Genomic DNA, 20157 nt, shown 5'->3' on the forward strand with positions numbered 1-20157 from the left:
CTGGAACTCCCTGGGCCTCTGAGGACTCTCCTGCGGGCTCCCCAGGGCACTGATCCTACTCCTGTGACTCCCTGAAGAGGCTCCCAGTGAACATGCCCTCCTGCTGCTGGTGCAGGTGGGGCCAAAGCCCAGGACGGGAACCGGGCTGACTGGTGGACCAGAGGGGCAGGTCTGTCCCAAATCCGTCTGCTCGATTTGCGAGATCGGTAGATGGTCCCCCAACAGGGGACCAGGCACTTGGAGGCGGGAGAAGAAGGCGTACTCAGACCCAGGTGACAGGGTTCAGAGCTCGTGGTTTATTGACACTTGAGCACAGCAACCCCTGGGACTTGTCGAGTGGGGAAACAGCCACCCCATCTAGGAACAAGAACCCCCCGACCCCGCACAGAACACCACTTTCAGGAAGCCCACTGAGACTGCACAGAACTCTTGGCAGGGCCACAGCCGCATCTGGCAAAGCCTTGGAGCCTTGGCAGAGTGCAGGCCCCCATGGCTGCCCTGCTCTGGGCTGTAGCCAGGATCAAACCTGACAGCTCCCTTGGCACAGGGCCCTGGTTTCCCTGTGGTTTGGGTGGGGGCTGGGCCCGGGAGCAGTGGAGCTGTCCCCACCACCCCGGGAATACTGCTGAGGTGGCCAGGACACCCACGTCCACACTGGAGCTCCAGTCGCAGGGGAAAGGGCGAGGACGGGCCATGTGCTGGCCCCAGGGAGGGCAGGGGTGGCTCAAAGCTGACTCAGGACCCCAGACAGTCTGTGCTTCTCCCATGGGGCCTGCCCCCCGTCACTCTCCCCACTAAATGCCCAGCTCCTAGTCCTGGATGCTGAGGATGGGCTGGGCCAAGCCAGGGAGGCTGTGACTGCCCCTGGGATTTCAGTGGGTTGGGAGCCTGACCCTGAAGGTGGGCGCCCTGCCCTCTCCCAGCCTCCCCTGCCCTGCTGGCTGGGATCAGCCCCACCTGTGAAGCTTGCTTGGGCTCTCATATTCCGTACGGGGCAGGCGTTGGCACCAGTGATTCTTTTCCAGCTCACTTAATGTTAATAGACACTAATAATACTTAATCACCCCTCCCCGCTGGCGAGGGTGCCCTCAGCACTGGCAACATCACCCCAGGTCGCCCGGCTCATGCAGTGGCCCTGCTCCTCCAGAATGCCAGCCGTTGCTGCACAGACTCTGTGCAGCCCTGCGCCCTACAGAGGGGACCCTGAGGCCCAGGGAGGTGCAAAGACATGACCTAGTGATGCAGCTGGGACTTGAGAAGGGGACCGAGGTTTCCAGACCAGGGCCAGGACTGGTGGAGGCTGAGCATGCCCAGTCCAGAGGGAAGACTGGCTCTGGGCCTAGGTGCACGCTTGAGGCCAGCCCCTCGCGGCGGGTGAACTGGGCTCCCTGGGTCCCTGTGCTGGGAGGGGCCGACAAGGGGACCTCTGGGCCCCAGAGAGCCGGGCCTTCAGGTTAAACGGAGAAACACCCGATCACCTGGCCACTGAGCTCCACCTTCCCAAGGTCCACCGGGCCGTGAGGTTGTCGCATGCAGGTGGGCTGCGGGCAGAGGAGGCCACTGGCCACAGGAACCCAGGAGGGGCTGCAGCCTGGGTGGGACAGACTCCCAGCGTCATCCCCACTGCCTGGAAATACTGCCCGAGCCCCACAGGCTGCCTCAGCCTCGCGTGGCCCCTTAAGCATGTTTCTGGAGGAAACCAATTTAGCTACCAACACACAAGACCTTCTGGAACATTCCAAATAGCAGTAAGGACTCGCCCACTCAACAGAGCTCAGTCCCTCCGCCTGGGGTCCAATCACAGATGTGAGCAGCAGGGCCACAGTCCCTGACTCCCTAGCCACTCAGCTTAGCCCTCGCTCTCACTGGCACAGCACAAAGGTAGAAAGAACTCTTCTGGGCAGAACTCTGGCCAAAATCATGCCACTATGACAAAATAAATCCAGCTTTTGTAAAAAGTGAAACATGCTATGGGACTCCGTCATGGGTCCGGCAGTTACAGCCTCACCAAAAGCTGTTTAAGGCACTTGAATGGCTTATTAATACCACCTGGAAAAGTGTTTTTTCAATCCTGATTTAGGAAAAAAATTCAGTAATACTGCAAAAGAAGTTTCTCAAAAAAACAAAAAATAATACTTAGCTTTTCTAAAGAATAAGATAAATGCTGAGCTCTGTTTAAGTTATGTGACACGGTGGGTCCTCTTGGCACCAATAAACAAGGACAGAACCTGAAATACTGCTTCTGACGTCCTTTTCCCTGGAGAAAAAGACGGCAAACAAGACCCACGTGTCTTTGTCAAGCATCCCCTCCCATGAGGGGTTAAGAGGGAACCGGGGAGGTCACTGTCAGGTGGGCACCGCACATCGGACCCCGGCACCCCCCTGTTCCCCACGAGGCTACCCTCCCCACTTTGGGAAACCATTCAGCTCGGCCAGGACCCACCAAGCACCGGGACCTGCCAGGCACATCTGTCCCCACAAGCCCTCTCAGGCACGGGCAGTGAGGGGCGGATGGGAAATCTTTGCTGGTGCCCAGGGCACTTGAAAATGTCTGTGGCTCCCAGTTCTGCCCGAGAGTCCCCCACACAGCGTTCTGCTATCCCACGTGCATGCCCGCTGTCTCTGGTCTGGCTGCGGCCGCCCCCCGCAGCCCATGGTTCCACCCTGGCCCAATGGGGCACAGAACCTGTCCGCTTCCCGGCCCTTCCCCTCGGTGAGGTCTCCTCCTTGGGCTTCCTCTGGAGATCCCACCATCCCCTGGGACGCCACCAGGATGGGCAGATGCAAGCATGGAGGGAGGTGAGTGGGGCAAGCGCTGTGTGGGTGGCATCCGCTGCCCAAATTCTGTCGGGTCCTAAGGCATCTGAGGGGGAGGGCAACAGGGGGCGGGGGGCCTGGACCTCCTAGCTTCTTGGTGGAGAGCTGGTCTCTGGCTCTGAGAGGCCCACTCCCTGGGCCCCGCCCTCAAGCAGGACTTGCGGGTCCCGGAGGAAGACCACCATGACTGTGATGTTGTCATGGGAGCCCCGCTCCCGGGCCTCAGCCACCAGCTCCTCGGCCACGTGCTCCGCGCTGCCCTGCTGCCTGAGCAGGTGGCCCTGCACAAGGCCAGCCACATCCTGGTGGGGGACCACGTCGAAGAAGCCATCGCAGGCCAGCAGCAAGTAGTCCTCTGTGCCCACCAGCTCTCGTGAGGCCACATCCGCCTCCCCAGACACGTAGGGCTTCTGGAAGATGTCCCCTGGGCGTGGGAGAGGGTCGTGAGGCTGCACCCCTGTTGCTCCCCTGACCCCTGTCCCCAGGTCTGGGCCTCCTTGCCACCACCCAGCCTCCAACGCCTGGCCCATGGGGCAAGGACACAGGGCGAAAACGCTGTCTTGTAGGGTGCCGGGGACTACAAAGGAACAAAGCAGGGTAACGTGGCCTCTTGTGTCCCCAAGGGCAGAGTTAGAACCCAGCAAGGTGAGGGGTCAGCTTCCCATGACAGCTGTCTCACTTCAAAGGGGGTGACAGGCCCAGGACACTGTCCCGGCTGTGGCCCTGGCCCTCTCCAGCCCCTGCAGCTCCCCTCCTGAGAGGGTGTGGATGCTGGCTCCTTATCTCCCCCTCGCAGAAAAGAACACGGCACAGCCTCCTCAGAGGCTCATGCCCCACCTGGCCCTCTGCTGCCTCCTCTTCACATCTCACCTGAGAGTTTCCTGCTGGTCCCCTCTCCTGGGAAGGAGCCTGGCCCCTCTCTGCCTCCCCCACCCTGGTGTCCATCTCTAAGGAAGGCACCACATTTATCAAGAAGAAGCAAACTGCTTTTTCAGGAGGCTGGGAGGGGCTGGGGCCACACCGCAGGGGCGGCAGGAAGGGAATGATTTCTCAGCACCTAGAAGGAGGTCTGAGTCCCCGGCTGCGGCCGGGTGTCCAGACATGATGCTGAGAAGACAGGATGGGGGAGCAGGCACTGCTTTCCTTACCTTTTTTATTAAGATAGAAAAAAAAAAAAAAAGAATCATCAGCATGAAAGAGAAGCAGGGGAGGATAAGCCTGATTTGTGGGCTATAAAAAAATCACCTTTAGCACATAAAGTAGCCAGCCAAGGGTCCCCTACTAGGTCTTTCTGAGGACCCCTTCCCACGAGTACACCTCATCCCCCAGGTGTCCTGCGGGATGAAAGCTCCCACGGTGTCTGCACCTGCACTCTCCAGACTCACCGATGGCTCTGGAGACGGCCAGGGTCCCGTTGACCCTCCAGCAGTCCATGTGGGACACGAAGCCACCCAGCGCCTCGATGCGGTCCTTCTCGTCCTGCAGAGACAGCCAGGGCGGGCTGGGTGGGCCGGGAGTGCGCTGCCGCCTGAGGGGAGACTGGCTGGTGTCCGAGGCAGTGCGGCTTTGGGCAACGCTCAGGGGAGGCATTAGTGAGACAGTGAGGAATTGTGAATAACCTCAACAGCCCATGATGCAGGAATAGGTGGTGGTACCAGCGTAGACGGACGGCTTTCCTAAGCGGTATTTGTGGGGAGGGGAGATGCTCACAGCAGCAGGAGAGAGAGCCTTGGGGTCAGACGTGGGTCCCTGGCTGCCTCACTGTTCACGTGGGGATGCTGCCCCTCCATTACGGCACCAAGCGTGCGGCCACTGGGCTGGCTGGGTGGAACCTGTCCCCAACCCCTGCCCCTGGGTCCTTGTCCGCCTCAACCCCACCTGGGCGCTGTCTGGCTCCACAAAGGGCTACGGTGCCAGGTCTAAGAGGACAAGGCAGAGGCCCACCCAGCCCCAAGTCCTAAAGATCTCTTTGGTCCTATAAATTCCCCTGGAGAAGTTTGTCTGAAGGGTCATAACACAGCATCTCTGCTGTGGCTCCCACCTGGCACCTGCCTGGTCCGGGACTGGGGCATCCTGGGGCTCAGGGCACCCCCACCTTTGCCTCCTGTCTCCTTGGACACCCATTCACGCAGCTACCCTCCCACCTTATCCTTCCTACCTGCCTGAACCAGTTTCTCCAAGGCCAAGCCCAGAGCTGGCGGCTGGTGGGTTCCCAGCAGCAGGCAGACCTGGAGTGCAGCTCTGTGCAGCAAGGCCCCTGCCTGGCTGTCTCCTCTCGCTGCCCCCAGCCTCCCTCCCGCCCGCCTGGGCCCGAGCGGCCTCGCTCACCTGTGCACTGCCCAGGCAGGTGGCCGTTCATCCAGGGCTCCCGGCCATGCTGTGCTCCACTGCTTCCCGTCACTTCCGAGGGGACTCGCCCACTCTCCTGCCACACCCTCCCCTTGCACACCCGGCAGCTTCGGGAGCAGTGGCCCCAAGGCCCATGACCCACCAGCCCCTCCAGGCCTCGCACTCACCGGGAACATCCCACCTCAAGCTCCCTGGCCCCCAGATTAAAGGCATCGCCTGCCTCTTAGTTGTCCAAGGCCTCTCAGACTCCCTGGCCCCAAAGCCTGGACTCTTTCTATCCCTCCTGCCTAGCTGGGCAGGTCCTCCCCACAGCTGGCCGGCAATCCAGGGCCAGGTCTCTTGTGAACCAGGCCTCAGATCGCCCTCTGGTGGTCTGATCATTCCAGGAGCTCCCAGGCTTCCTGACAAAGTGCCTCCTGCCACGAGAGCAGCAGAGCAGCGGACAGGAGTCTCTGGGTGGCGGTCCTGGCTTAGCCTGCCCTCTCCTGGACTCTAGCCCTGCCCACTGGGCTTACATCTGCCCGGGGATCTGGCTCCTCCCATGCATTTCCGTCGCTGCATCTCCCGCACCCTGCCCCTGTCCTGCAGCTCTCAGGACAGGACCTTGCACGTTAACCCCACTTACTGGGCCCCCTGCCAGGCAGAGGGCCCTGCTCTCCCCTGCATACAGCTCTGGGCTCACTTGGGGCTCCTGGCTGTTAGTGCCCCCACCTTTAGGGGACCCTGGCCATTAGAATCAGGCGGGGAGCCCTCCCTCTGGAGGAGCGCCAGGAGTTCCCTGGGAAGATGGTCCAGGGATCCACTGTATCCTAGTCCACCTGAGCCCTGAGCACCTGCCTGCTCTCTGCCAGCACAATGGGGTCGAGGGGCAGGGTGGGGGGCCTTACCTGCCGCTCTGGCCTGTGCGGCTCCATCAGTTTCACCACCTGCCCCTGCTGCACCAGGACCACCTGGGAGTCCCCAAGCCAGGCCACATGCAGGGTCTTCCCGGTGATCAGTGCGCACACTCCCGTGGTGCCGCTCTGCAGCTGCTGCAGGCAGAGGGTGCAAACAGGTGAGGATGGCAGTACCCACCAAAGGCCCAGGCCCCATGCTGGCCAGATGACAATCCACGGGGCACAGGAAGGGACTGATGCATGCAGGGCCTCAGCAATGCTCACCGGGACCAGGCAGGGCTTTTACATCAAATCAGCAAACGCAGACCCTGCCGTCCGCGGTGTCAGAAAGCAGACAAGTGGGTGTCTGGGGGGTGGGGGGGTGGGAGGAGGATGACAGAGGACAGAAGGAAGCTCCGGGGTGATGAATACATCTGTTACTGTACTAAGGGGTACACTGTAACAACCTGTCCAACACCTAGACCGTACATTGTAGATTCGCAGTCTGTTTGTTACGTGTCAATTATACCTCAGAAAAGGTGTCTTTAAGTAATCGTAACCTGCTCCAAACATCTGCTTTAGAGAGTCCTTTCTCGACTCTGAGAGGCAGCCCTGGGCTTCTGGGTGACAGTGGCCAGGAGGACTGGGCTCCCGCCTCACGGTCCTAGATGCTGGAAGGTTTTCTGTTCAGATGCAAAGCTCAGCCTTGTTGATTCTGCTGAGTCTGTGCTCAGGGCGTCTGATGACAGTATGCCCTGCCCTTCCTCATTATCTGTCATGGTGACCTGGGGTCAGGGATCTTTGATGTGACCACTGCAAAAAATCACAATTCGCTGAAGGCTTGGCTGACACTAGCATTTTTTAGCAATAAGGTATTTTTAAATGTACGTGTGTCGTTTTAGATGTAACACTGTTGCATGTTTAATGCATGACCGTACACTAAACAGCTTTTACACGCACCGGGAAACGAAAAAACTCATGTGAGTTGCTTTATGGCGCTATTCACTTTCTTGCAGTGGTCTGCAAGCAAGCCCGCAAGATCGCCAAGGTCTGCCTGCACTGGTCCTGTGATGGGTTTGCTGTATTTTATGATGCTGAGACAAGCTGGGGGCCTTTTGAATACTGAAGAGAGTTTCCCACCCACGGCCAATTCCTAGACAGCAAGTGTCTCCCTGAGGGGTGTGCCTTTCTTGCAAGAGCCAGCCAGTCAAAGCCCATGTCCTCAGCCACTTCCTCTCCCCTGGGCAGCATCTCCCCTGGCCTGGATGGCTGGGGACCATCCCTGTAGCCCAGAGCCCACCAGGCCTAGTCACACGACCAGACCCTAAGCTTGCTGTGAGGAGCCCGCCTGCCCTGCCCAGGCCTCCTCGCGGAGGCCACAATGAAGGCTTGGGCCACGCTCTCCTCTCTGCCTCCTGCCGACCCTAGTGCTTCCTGTGTGGTCCTGAGTCTCCCACTGGAAACCACAAATAATGACACCTTTCAAAGGAGATGTCTCTGCATCTGTCATCTCATCGTGGCTGATCAGGACAATTTTAAACGGGCAGCCCTTTCCCATGAGGCCCACACACCTTCTGCTGGAGCAGGGGCAGCCTCGCGCTGCTTCTATTCAAAAAAAGAACAAGCACCCTGCACAACAGGAGTGAAGGGAGGTGCCCGCCCTCAGGGTTTAGCGCAGGCCTTCCGCCACCACCGGCCACTACAGGTTCTCTCCCTCTGCCCGGCCTGGCCCCCTGGCCCCCCAACTGCGGGAGGCCCGTCGGCTGGTCTCACCTCTCGCTTGGCTTTCCGGAGGAACATCTCGTCGGTGCGACCGAAGGCTGCCCGCAGGGCCCCTGCGGGGTTGCTGGGCAGCTCCGGGTGGCGGGCGGCGTTGGCCTGCACGTGCACAGATGCGTACCTTGCGGCGTCCACCCCTCCGTGACCGTCAAACACGGCGAAGTAGGCGCGGTCCACGGGGTCCTTGTGGGGAGCATGGTGGGGGTCATGGCCCTGCCAGCCTCAAGACTGACTGAGGCAGTGACCTGGCCAGAGGATCTTGTCTGGGGTGGAGCCAGGCGCTGACTGGGGCAGGATCTGGCCTAACAGCACAGCCTCCACCCTCAGACAGGCCGCCCTGGAGGCTCAGTGGGGAACACCCCTTGGGAGCCTCCATTTCCGATGGGCCCATTGCTGGGAGTGTGGGATGAGGTGAGGGACCAGGTGGCCACCATTGCCGGGGAAGAGCAGGCTCAGAAGCAAGAGTCAGGGTGAACATGGTGCCTGAGTCCCCCCAACAGACGTTCCTCAGCCCCTCAGCTGGGAGAGCTGGGTGGCCGGTGGCTGCCCAGGCCCAGAAGCGCTGGGAGGATGAACTGGGCCTCCAAGACCTCCGGGAGGCTGTTCCAGAGCCAATAGCACCACAGCAGCTGTGCACACCCCTCCCGCCTGGGCTCTGGCCAACAACCCCACTGGGCACCAGGATCCCCACCCCGAGCAAGCCTCCAGGCTGTCCCGACTGGGGTGTAAGGCCCCACCCTGGGCCGGGTGGTGGGCACTCACAGACAGGCCGAAGAGCAGGTTGAAGGCGGGCAGGCACACATGCCGGTCCTCCATCCTGCGGCGGGCATTGCGGATGGCGTGGACGGAGACCAGCCACTGCCGCTGTGGAGCCCGGGCCGCCATGGGCACCTGCTTCTGCCACCGGCTGCATGCCTCCCAGAGCCAGGTGAAGAGGCTCCGTGCCAGGCCAGCGGCGTCCAGCACTGCGGGGAGGGACAGGACCATCAGGGAAGTGCTGGTTCCGCTGGTCCCCCTCCTGCGGTCCCTGCATCTCCCGGCAGCTCCCAGATCCCGCCCCGCGGGCACAGGCCCCACCAGCCCCTCACTGCTGGCCCCTGCGAGCACAGCAGCCTAAGGCACTGCGTGCACAGCCTGGGTCAGTGGCCCAAGAAGTGTCCGGTTTGGCAACACGCGCCAGGAGCCCCCCAGAGCAAAGAGCTGGGAATGCAAAATAATCTAAGGATGAGTACAGAATCGTTTATAATTGTGCCTCAATTAGAAATGACATATATCCAATGACAGAGTAAATTATGGTCTACTTTCCTGACAAAGAATTAAGCTGCTATTACAAATGAACTTCACATCTAAACCTGTGACTGCCCTCCGGCCCAGCAACTGCACCCTGGGACTCACATCCCAGAGAAAGGAAGACTGCAGAGACCTGCCCCAGGGGTCCCAGCAGGGTGTCCACAACAGCTGAAAGCTGGAACCGGCCCAGGTGTCCTTCAAGGGGCGAACGACAAACTCCCTGAACAGCGTGCAGGGGAAGGAAGGCCGGAAGGAGCTACTGACACACAGACCCTGGGTGAAACTCCAGGGAGCCAGGCCGAGTGAAAAAAGCCAATCCCGAGAGTCACACACCATAATTCCATTTATGTGCACCTTTGAAAGGACCAGACTGTAGAAGCAGAGATGCGCGGCTGTCAGGAGTCAGGGCAGGGAAGGGGCTTAGGGAGGCCGTAAAAGTAACATGACCATCCTTATGGAATGAAAGCATATCAAGATCCTGGTCGTCTTTGATGTTTTACTCCAGTTTTGTGAGATGTTACCACTGGAGGAACTGGATAAAGACCAGAGGGTCCCTCACTGTCACTTCTCACAACTGCACATGAGGCTACGATTACCTGAGAATAACGTTTAATTTTAAAAAGTCAAAGGGTGAAGCAGAAATACTTTGCAAGCATATGAAATGCTTATGTCATGGTGTAAAAAAAGTTGATATTAAGAAAAAACTCAAAAAAAGGAGTAGGGGAAATTCCACACAGGGTTTCATCATGAGAACGTGAAAAAGCCCTGACCCCTAGGGCCCAGAGAAGAGGCAGGAAAGGCCACCCCACACGGTCAGCAGAGGCGTCTGCAGGGCCGGGCCGGGTGTGCTCTCACATGCTGGCCCCAGATGCTGGTGTTAAAATACACCCATACGTGCTTTAACACTTCTCACTTCCAAAGTGGGAGCCCTCCCCTTAAGGCTGGGACTCAGTGACTTGCTTTTCCTGAAAAGACTAAAACAGAAGTGGCCTGAGCAGTCCGAGGAGGCCCTGGGGCTTCCACCCCGAGGGCTCTGCCCCTCCCTCTTTCTCCTCCCCTGTCTGTCTCTCCCATTTCTCTGTCCCTCTCTCTCACCCTGTCTGTCTTTGTCTCTCTTGTCATTTCCCTGTCTTTCCCACCTCTGTCTCTCACCCTGATTCTCTCTCCCTCTCCGTTTCTCATTTTCTGTCTCCATTTCTCTCTCTGTCTGTCTCTCTCTGTGTCTCTATCTGTCTCTGCTTCTCTCTCTCTGCCCCTCCCTCCTGAATTGCTGGTCCTCAGGGAGGCCAGCAGCCATGGCTAGAGGACACCCAAGCACCAGCGAGGCCATCTGCTGAGCGGGACCCCGAGGCCGAGTGACCCAATCCCCAACTCCCTGGCCTTTGTCTGACCACAACCTCACAAGAGACCCAGGGCCAGAACCACCAGCTCAGCTGCTCCCAAATTCCAGGCCCACAGAAGCTGTGGGATAACAAATGTTTATTGTTTCAAGTGGCTCAATATGGGGACAATCTGTTATGTAACAACAGGGAATGCTTACCCCCCATAATATGAATTTTAAAAGAAAACCCCAAATCCTACCCATACCTGGCTTCTAAAAACAAAAGACTGACAAGTAACAGGTCCAAAGGGACCCTGGGGCCATGCCTCAGAGCCTCAAACGCCGGGCACGGGGACCCTGCTGGCCCAGGTGTGAGTGGTCAGGGGGAAGGGCTCCAGGGCAGGGAGCTGAAAGCAGGGGCACTCAGAGGACAGCGGGAAGTGGAACAGGGGTGGCGGCTGCAGAAGTGGGCAAGCAGAGGCTAAGGAGGCTCGGGGGGGTCTGTGCACTTGAGAGGTGGGGAGACACGTCCGAGGGAGCCCATGCAGCAAGGCAGAGGGTCTCGAATTGGCCGCTGCCACCACAACCAGGACGTGGGGGCCATTCAGGTGTCTGGGAGAACAGGGGACCTGCAGGGTTGACCTGGGGGCTGTGGGTACAGCGAAGGCTCAAGTCTCCAAGACAGGTCCATGTACCCTGGCCCAGTGGCTCCCTAGCCACCAAGTCGGACAGCCCTGTCCAGCTGGTCTGCACGCCATTGCCCCTCTTTTCTCCCCTGGACCCAGGCTCCATGCCTGTGTCAGGCATGAAACAGCCAGGGAGGCAGAGGCACCGTGCACCCTCTGCCTCAGGTCCTGCTACCACATCAGTCAACATGTGTAAACTGGACCCTGGGCTCCAGCAAAGGGCAGTTACGGATGAGGACAACGAACCACGGAGGACCACTTGCCCATGGGAGAGCCTGTCTTCCTGGGAACCAATCCCTGGGGCAGGCCAGAAAGCTCTCAGTCACACCTCTGCCCTCGGGCTGGGATTCTTGTAACACCCACATGGTGCCAGTTTGCAAGAATGGCTTCGAAAGGCAGCGGTGACTGCATTCCACTCCCATGACAGGGTGAGCTGAGGAGGGCGGCCAGCCCAGGCCTGCTTGGAGGGTGGTGGCTGAGATCCACCCCCCTTCCCTGGCCCTCGGAGTGGGGCACCGACTCTGGGGTGTCAGCAGCGCACAGCTCCTTCCCGCCAGCAGGTGGCGCTACTTCCCGGTAGACGCAGGCGGGGCCGGGCGGGGCTGGCTTTTGTGACAGGCTTTGCAGAGGACAAAGGCTGTCTGTTGCCCTGCGGCTGGACACCGGGGCAGGCCTGCGAGGCTGTGCTGGGATGGAGGCGGGCCGGCAGCCAGGGAAGAGGGCGGAAGGCCGGCACCTACCCCAGCCGTGGAGGCCACGTGTGCCCCCCACTTCCTCCCTCTGCCCTCCATGTGACACTAATGCCACTAAGGCCACATGGATAATAATCATGGGAGGTGGTGGAGGTGCTGGGTAACCATATGTAAAAGGGATCAAACGGACACACTGTACGCTTGGGTCAAACAATGTTACAGATCAGTTATGTCAATAAAAAAAATAACAAAGTAACACAGCTGGATAGGAAATGGCAAAGGAAGGGAAATCTGCTGAGGCTTCCGTTGCCTCCCAGCCCTGCTCCCTCGTCTCCGGGACCCCCATCCCTGACCAGGACCCCCCAGTATCCTGAGTGCCCTGCTGTATCTTCTCCAGCATGGGGAGGGGTGAGCCCCTGCTCCAGGCCAGGCCCACACCTCGCTCCCTGTGGTTCTGGTCCAATGCGAACCGACATTTGGGTGAAATACTGTTGGAACAGACTATGAGGAAAGTGAGAAAGGCCTGCGAGACGAGGGCCCTGACTTATGTGAGGCTTGCTCCCCCTGGGCTCCTCTGGCTGCCGGCCGGCAGCAGGACACAGGCCTCCATGGCGACTCCCCAAGCTCTCAGGGTCCCTGAGTCTCTGCCTGATGGGTCTCGACTTGGGAACAGCTCCCCTGTCACCACCCACATGTCAGCCTCTGAGGCAGAAGAGCAGGTGTGCAAGCGGGTTTCTCCCTCATGAACCTGGACCAAGCTGCTTGTCTCCAGGCTGTTCTGAAACTCCGGGAGCCGGTGCGGCTCCCACCAGCCGACTCCACGACAGGGAGGCCCTTCCCTGCAACTGGACTCTGCCACTCTGTTGTGAGCACGTACCTGGTGCTGCCCACGACTGCCCATCCACCAGCAAAACGGGATGGAAAAGGGGGCCAGGTGAGACCCGATGCTCCCCTGTGGCCTGGATCCCGTGCCCACTAAGCCCGGGGCCCCAAGAGGGAGAACTCACGGGTCACAGGGGCCTTCTCCTCCTCCTCGTCTTCATCCTCCTGCTCCGGCAGTTTCCTTAACTCAGAAAGGTCCGTCTGCAGCAGCTGGGAAACTGCCTCGTGGGCCAGACACGCAGCAAGTGGTGGTGGAGCGCTCCTGAGGACAGAACAGGAGTGAAGCGCTGGCTCTCTGCAGAAGCCAGGAGCCCAGGGCCTGCCCCGATGCTCTGGGCGGAGACCAAGGGCCCCTTTCCACTCAGGGAGGCCCTTCCAGACGCAGCAGTGACTGCTCACACTTCATGCACAGCCACGACAAGCAGGTTGGCCTCTGGTCCCTGGGGAGCTAGACAGACGTCCCTATAATGCCATTTATGGGGGCCTGGCTGCACCAACGTGGGTGGGGGCTGCTGGGGAGAGGGTGTCACAGACATGTGAGCTGTGTCCACTGGCCTCGGTGGCCAGGCCAAACTGCCCAGCATGTTTGGCCTCATGACAGCTCCTGGTCACCAATACAAGCAGGGGGTTGGGGAGTCTTACAGGTTGAACTGTGTCCCCAAAATTCATGTTAAAGCTCTAACCCCCAGTGTCACAGAATATGACCTTATTTGGAAATAGGATTCCTGCAGACACAATTAGTTGAAATGAGGTCACACTGCAGTAGGGTGGGCCCCTAATCCAATGATGCTGGTGTCCTTATTCAAAGGAGAAATTAAGGGGGGACTATATAGCTCAGGTGGTACAGCCCATGTTTATAGCATGCACAAGGTCTCGGGTTCAATCCCCAGTACCTCCTCTAAAAACAAATGAACCTAATTACTTCCCCACCAAAGTACAAAAATAATAATAATAATAAATAAATTAAAAAAAATAACAAAGGAGAAATTTGGACACAGACCACGGGGAGACACCGTGTGAAGATGAGGAGGGTACTGTAGTGGTGAGCCTCCAGGTAAGGACCCAGCACCACCAACACCTGACCTGGGACCTGCAGCCTCCAGGACCCCCAGACAACATGTTCCTGCTGCTCAGGCTGCCCAGCCTGTGGTGTCTGGTCACAGCCGCCCCAGGAGAGGACTCCAGGGAGCACGGGATCCACGGGATGTGTCTGGAAGGCCAGGCTGTGTGCAGCCCAGGGATCCTTGGGCAAGGTGGGCCATTTGGGGCTGTTGGTGAAGGGGTCCCTTGGTGGGGGGGCCACTGTCAGAGCAACGGAAGCCATGACCTTGGCATGGCTTGAAGAGGGACGTGGCGTGATCTGACTGGGCTTTTCCAGACCTCCCTGGCCTTGCCTCGGAGGGTGGACTGAGGGGCAAGCACTGGGTCTGGCAGTGGATGGGAGGGGACCGGCCAGGTCTGCAGTGAGTCTCCGGGCCCAGTGAGGTCAAGGGCCCTGAGGCCAGGGGGCATGTGGTCTGGGTGGATGAATGGGGTGGAGAGCACCAGAGAAATGGGGTGACTCCAGGAGCGCCGCCTGGGGCCATGTCTGGGGAGCGAGACATGGTTGGCTGCTTCAAAAGTGACATTCAGGCTACCCAGAACAGAGCTGGGGTCAGCACAGGCGGGTGTGGGAAAGCAAACGGTGGGGAAGGGGAGACTCCAGGCAGGAGCAAAGGGATGCTGGAGGCTCCTGGGAAGTCTGGGGGTACAGAGACTGGCTCCCAGGGCATAGGTGGTGCCCCTACAGCCTCCAGGACACACCGTGAGCCTGTCCCTGAGGGCCGGGCCCCGCCCAGGGTGGCCATGACTGTGCCAGGCTGACACTGGCTTTCCCTGAGAGCAAGGACCTCCTGATAGCTGGGCAGGTGGTCACGTCCCTCTGGGCATCCATGGTGTATCTACAGATGGGCTCAGGGACCTAGTGGGATGACTAATTTTTTAAAATGAGAGTGACTCAGGGATGAGGCCTCTGGAACTGCTCTTTTTTATATATATAAAATTATTTTTTGCAGGGGGGAGGTAATTCGGTTTATTTATTTATTTGGTTTTTCAATGGAGGGACTGGGGATTGAACCCAGGACCTCGTGCAAGCTAAGCATGAGCCCTGCCACTTGAGCTCTACCCTCCCCCCCGGAACTGCTTCTGCAAAACCACCAGCCAAGATGGGAGAAGTGAGTTCCTCTGTGGCGCGGGCATTTCCTGCCAGCCGCTGGGCTTCCCTTACTCCACTGGGTTCTCCTGCTCCCGGTGAGGGTAAGGGACGCAGCCCAGCAGCTTCCTGCAGGCCAGACAAGCCTGCTGGGGGCAGGGCAGCTTCCAGCCATGGGACCAGACAATGCCTGGCTGTGGGCCATGGCCTGGCTCCCTGGCACCCCTCTTGCCTCATCCAGGGGTCCCATCCAGCACCCTGAGGCTCCTAAAGACGCCAGTGACTAGGAACCCGAGACATGCTCTTGTGCGGCCCTCCTTGGGGTTTCCAAGGAGCGTACAGTCCAGCAGCAGAAAGTGAAAATATACATCAGTGGTTACAGCATCAGGGACATGCTGCCTGGGGACCTGAGACATGATCACTGACAATGAGGGGTGGGCAGGAACGGGATGTAAATCACCACGGCCCTGAACTTGGTGATCTGACCTCGGGACAGCTCATGCCAGATTCCATTTTCAACCTGAGAACCCCACGGACCAACACGGGCTGTGAGATGGGGTGTTTCTGTTGTTCTAACCCACCTGGTCTGTGGTGTTTTGTCATGGCCGCCCTGGCAAAGCCCTTGGACACTGAGCAGAGGTGCAGGGTCAGGTCAGCAGCCGTGCTCCCCTCCCGGCCCACCCCCTCCCTGCGCCCTGGCCCACCTGCTGCCCAGGAAGCCCATCACCAGGTCAGCCAGCTCGCCCTCCACCTCCTCCTGGCTGAAGACTGTCCCTGGGACCCTCCATGGCAGAGGACTCTCCGGGCTCAGTGGGGCTGGGAATTCATGGAGGAACGCGTCCACGAAGCCAGGGGTCTCCTCTGCCGTCTGACTGCTGGGCTGCAGGGCTGCAGAGGCCATGCCCAGGGCATCCCCGGGGGCTGCTGCCGGGCCCCTGTCAGTCTTCACTCTGTGCAGGGACAAGAGGCTCAGCAAGAACCCAGGCTGGGGATGCCCGCAGACTCGGGGACTCACCACCCAGGCAGGGTGGGGTGTCCTTGTCCAGAGCACACAGGTCTCCTGGAGGAATAAGGACCGGGCTCAGAAGGGCAGGCCCGGGGGATGGGGAGAGGGAAAGCGGACTGGGAAGGCAAAAGGCACAGGGTACAGGGAGAAAAAAAAAAACACTAAACCTCTCTCTTCTGTCAGAGACAGGAATTGAAAGTTAATTTCTTGATGTAGACACGTGCAAATAACTCAGAAAGAAGGGGCGTGTGTGATGGAAGGTTCTGGAGACAGGCTCACACACCTTGTCACCCTCCCATGTCCTCACAAGGGAACACAATTCAGCCCCAGGCTGCAAAGAGCAAACAGGGAAAACAGATGAAAGGTGCTCAATAAAAAGAGCAATCAGGTGAGGGCAGGACTGACACCCACACTGTAACCGCGAGGGAGGCTGTGTGACCGGGGACCAGGCCAAGCCGGCCTGAGCCAATGACAAACAACAGGAAGATGGCGCAAATCTCCCAGCAAGCTCAGATGCCCCCGGGCAGAGAGAGGCCAAGCTGCCTCTTGGGCCTGCAAACTGCTCTGGCCTGTTGCTCGGGAGAGAAACGTTAACACTGAACCGCCCCGGGAAACAACTGGCTGCCCAGCTCCCTTGCAATTCCGGGCCCAGAAATAAATACTCTGTAGGCCCTGAGATCCAGGCAGCTCGGAACAGGCTCCCTAGATGAGTGATGAGGATCCAGCGGGAGGGCAGCAGGCTCACTGACCTCCCAGGATGCATGTGAGGGCTCATGGCCTAAAGTACAGATTCCAAGACCCCTGCCTTCGACCTCACGGTCGGCTGGGGGATTGTGGGGGACACAGGAACCTCCTTTTTGTCTCCCAGCCTTCAGATGCTGCTTCCCAGGCCTGGAGCCCCTTCTCCTGTGTCTGCTTGTTTCTCTGGGGGAAAGCGGACAGGTGGGTGTCACAGGATCCAGCAGACTTGTTTCTGCATCCCACGGAGGAGCAAAGGGCCAGGAAATGAGCTGGGACACAGCCTTCCTTCTCTGGGGCCAGCTGGGGTAGGGACACAAGTAATTTCCTGCCTCGCCCATCCTCTTCTCCACAAACTCCTGGATCTGTGATGTCCACCACACTGATAGGAACCTGGAGCCTGGACAACAGCCAGAGGGAGGAACTCCTACCCACAAGGGGGCCTAGAGGCAGCCCTGGGAGTGCCAGGAGGGGTGGGGGCAGGGCTGTGGCTCAGAGCTCTCCAAGGACCAGCTAAGGAGCCGGTCTCTGGAACAACGGTGGCCAGCAGGCAGGCAGCAGGACCGGGATGCAGTGGGGCTGGATCTGGTGGGGAGTCCTGACCAGGGAGCTGCTGAGAGGCTAGGGGGTGGGGCAGGACACTGGGCCACCAGCCCCACTGCCACCTGCTGGACCAGTTTGGCCAAACACGCCTGCGGCCAGGTGTTCCCTCTCCTAGAAAGACGCCCCCTGCACTGCTCAAGAGCGGGCAGCGGTGGTGGAATAAAGGTGCTGCTAGCCCAGAGCCCCAGGGCCACAGAGCAAGTTTCCTCTCTCACCTCCCAGTACCCTGTGGGTATTACCCCCACCTTACAGGTGGGGCTGTAGCAAAAGGGCCAAGTCACTTGCCCTGGGGGGTCAGGCTGGGGTGGGGCTGCAGAGTCTGGCTCCTCCTCACTGGATGGCACCCTGCCCACCCCTCAGAGGCTGGCAGCTCTTACAGACCCTCTCCCATTTCTGTGCCCACTGCCTGCGGCAAGGCCTGGCTCTGAGGCTTCTTGGGTCTGCCTCCGCTGAATCGGCATACCTCTGGGTGCCACGCACTGTCATCCCTGCATCCCCAGCACTTCTGCTTACACCTGACCCCAGAAAGTTCACTTTTCTATTTTTTTCCATTTAAATATTTATTTTGCTCTAGTTTCCCCATTTTGATTCAGAAGCTCAGTTAATACATATTTGTACAACTGTGTTTTTCTAGGCACTACGGACAAGGTACCTGTTGAGTCCTGTTCGACTTTGGAACAGAAGTGAAGAGAGAGAAAGCGATAAACTGCATCATTGTTACAAAAGTATCACATTCATTGTTAAAAATGTTCCCAGTGAAGACTCGTGTCTCTTCCTTCATAAATAACCACTGGGAAGAGTATGGTGTAAATCCATCCAGATCTTTTCCTACATATACATGTTTTTCCTCTTAAGGTACTTTTTGCACACAATTCACTGTCCTACCCGTTCTGAAGTGTGCATTTCTGCTGCATTAGGCACATTCACGTTGTTTTACAGGCTTGACTTCTCACAAGATTAGAAGCTCCCTGAGGTCAGGTCCCCACCCCCTTGTCTCGGGTATAATGCAGCCTCTGGGCAGCGCAGTGGCACCTGGCAAATGCAAGGGCAGAGGGAAGGTGTCAGCTTCCTCCCGACACCCCCAGTGGCTGGGGTGTGCAGCCTGAGGCTTGGCCCCTTGAAAGAGGAAGTGGAGAGACATTGTGGCTGCAGGGGCCAGCAGCACACAGGTCTAAAGGACACGGCTGGTTGCAGGGGATATCGCAAAGGAATTCCAGGAATGAATACGTGCGGGAGGTTGGCGAAGTGGTATTTGTCCTGCTAACCTCTCACAACTATGCTGGTAAGTACAAGCCGTTAGGACACATCACAGATGAAGGAACAGGCTCAGGGACGGTCAGCAACCCGACCAGGGCCACACAGGCAGGAAATGGCCAAGCTGGACTCAGGTGGGGGCTTCCCATGCCTTTGTCACTTCCAGCCCGTTGCAGGAGGAAGTGTAAAACAGGCCGGATGTGGCACAAAAGGCAGCAGGGAGCCTCGCGGTCTAGCTCCAGTGGTGGGAGCAGAGCTCACCCACAGAACTGTGCCTCGGGAATGTGGGGAGTGCGTGTGTCACCCAGGGGGAGAGTCCCGCTGAGTGGGAGGCTGCGGGGAGGGGCCCATCGCCAGGCCCAGGCCCTGGCTCCACTATGTTAGGTCCTGCACTGAAATCCCGTCAGCCAGGTACCGTTTCTCCCTGCTGCTCAGAGAGGTTAAGGGGCTTGCCTGAAGGCACCAGCTGGAGCGATGGAGCCCATCGCCTGCCTCCCTGCCTGAGGTTCAATCTCACACACGTCTGGCTAAGCTGCTGCAGCCCAAGCACTCGCCTTAACTAAAACACCTTTAACACACTGGGGTAGGGTCAGGGTAGGGGCAGGCCCTGGCTGGGGGCGCTGGGGCAGAGCTGCGGGGTAGGGGCCAGGGCAGGGACTCCTCACCCCCTGCACCCCATCCTGCTTCATGGCCCTCGGTGCACAGCCCCGGCTCGGCCACACCCCCGCGGGCCCGTCGCCCCGCACGCTGCACCCTCGGCGCCGGGCCCCCGAGCCCGCCTCGGGCTCCCGGGTCCCGGCTGCTGCCCCCGCTCTTCAGCCCCCACTCGGCCCCCAGCCCGTCGCGGCGCCCCAGCCCCCTATTCCGCCCCTCTGGCCCCTCAGCTCCCCCGCAGGGGCCTCCCCCGGCGCCGTGGCCCCCAACGCGCGCCCCGGGATGCAGCACCCCAGGTCCCCGCGGGCCTCACCTGCCACTCGGCCGCCGCGCGCCCAGCGAGCCGCTGCCGGTCGGCCCCGCCCACTTCCCGTCCGGCCGCCGCAGGCGCCGCGCAGGCGCAGTCGGGCCCAGGAGGGCGGGGCCAGCCTCTGCTGCCCCCTGGCGGCCCCTCCTGGTGGGCGCGCGCACCTGCCGCCGGCTGCCCGCGTCTCGCGTCCCGCATCCCGGTGGCGCTCACCGGCCAGCGCGGCACGTCCCTACCTGCGGTGACCGGGTAGATGGGGGACCTCAATCCCTACAGCACAGCGCCCAGAAATTAGACAACTTGCGCAGCCAACAGACGGTAAGCGGCAGAGCGAGGATGCGAGCCCACACTGCGCGGGGGTCCTCCATACTTGTAGGGGCTAACTTCCTATTGCTGGGACAGTTGTCACAAACGTACACACATTTAATATTTGCAAGTGTGGAGGTCAGGAGCCTCCAAGGTCTCAATGGGCCAAATTCAAAGGTCAGCAGGATGTCTTCCTTCTGGGAGCTCTGGGTAGAATCTGTTCTGCCTTTTTCAGCTTCCAACAGCCTGGCTCCTTGGCTCAAGCCGCTTCTACCTTCAAAGTCAGGAACAAGAGGACCCTTGTGATGACATCGGGCCACCCAATTGGCCCGGGATACACTCCCTATTTTAAGTCAGATGAGCAGCCCTACGTCCGTCTGCAGCCCTGACTCCCCTTTGCCACGTAG

The 20157-nt window shown here is 59.4% G+C and overlaps 1 protein-coding gene across 1 annotated transcript; it reads right to left on the reverse strand.

The window, feature by feature from the left end:
* Positions 1-273: 273 nt before the first annotated feature.
* Positions 274-19508, reverse strand: PPM1F (protein phosphatase, Mg2+/Mn2+ dependent 1F). Its single transcript, XM_032471846.1, has 8 exons — positions 19451-19508; positions 15587-15832; positions 12817-12953; positions 8583-8785; positions 7815-8003; positions 6054-6197; positions 4203-4296; positions 274-3241 (listed from the first exon to the last, which is right to left on the reverse strand). Exons 2-8 carry the CDS (start codon positions 15781-15783, stop codon positions 2904-2906), a joined length of 1302 nt encoding a protein of 433 aa, XP_032327737.1. The 5' UTR covers positions 15784-15832; positions 19451-19508; the 3' UTR covers positions 274-2903.
* Positions 19509-20157: the final 649 nt, after the last annotated feature.

Source organism: Camelus ferus, chromosome 32, assembly GCF_009834535.1.
Source record: "Camelus ferus isolate YT-003-E chromosome 32, BCGSAC_Cfer_1.0, whole genome shotgun sequence".
Lineage (NCBI taxonomy): Eukaryota > Metazoa > Chordata > Mammalia > Artiodactyla > Camelidae > Camelus > Camelus ferus.

Bases quoted from the DNA above. Each gene is read 5' to 3' on its own strand.
- PPM1F (XM_032471846.1), bottom strand. From the start codon at position 15,783: ATGGCCTCTGCAGCCCTGCAGCCCAGCAGTCAGACGGCAGAGGAGACC. The intron at 8,004-8,582 runs GTGAGTGCCCAC...GCTCCCCACAAG, and splicing joins ACCTGCTCTTCGGCCTGTCT to GACCCCGTGGACCGCGCCTA. The intron at 4,297-6,053 runs GTAAGGCCCCCC...CTGTCTCTGCAG, and splicing joins CGCACAGGCCAGAGCGGCAG to GACGAGAAGGACCGCATCGA.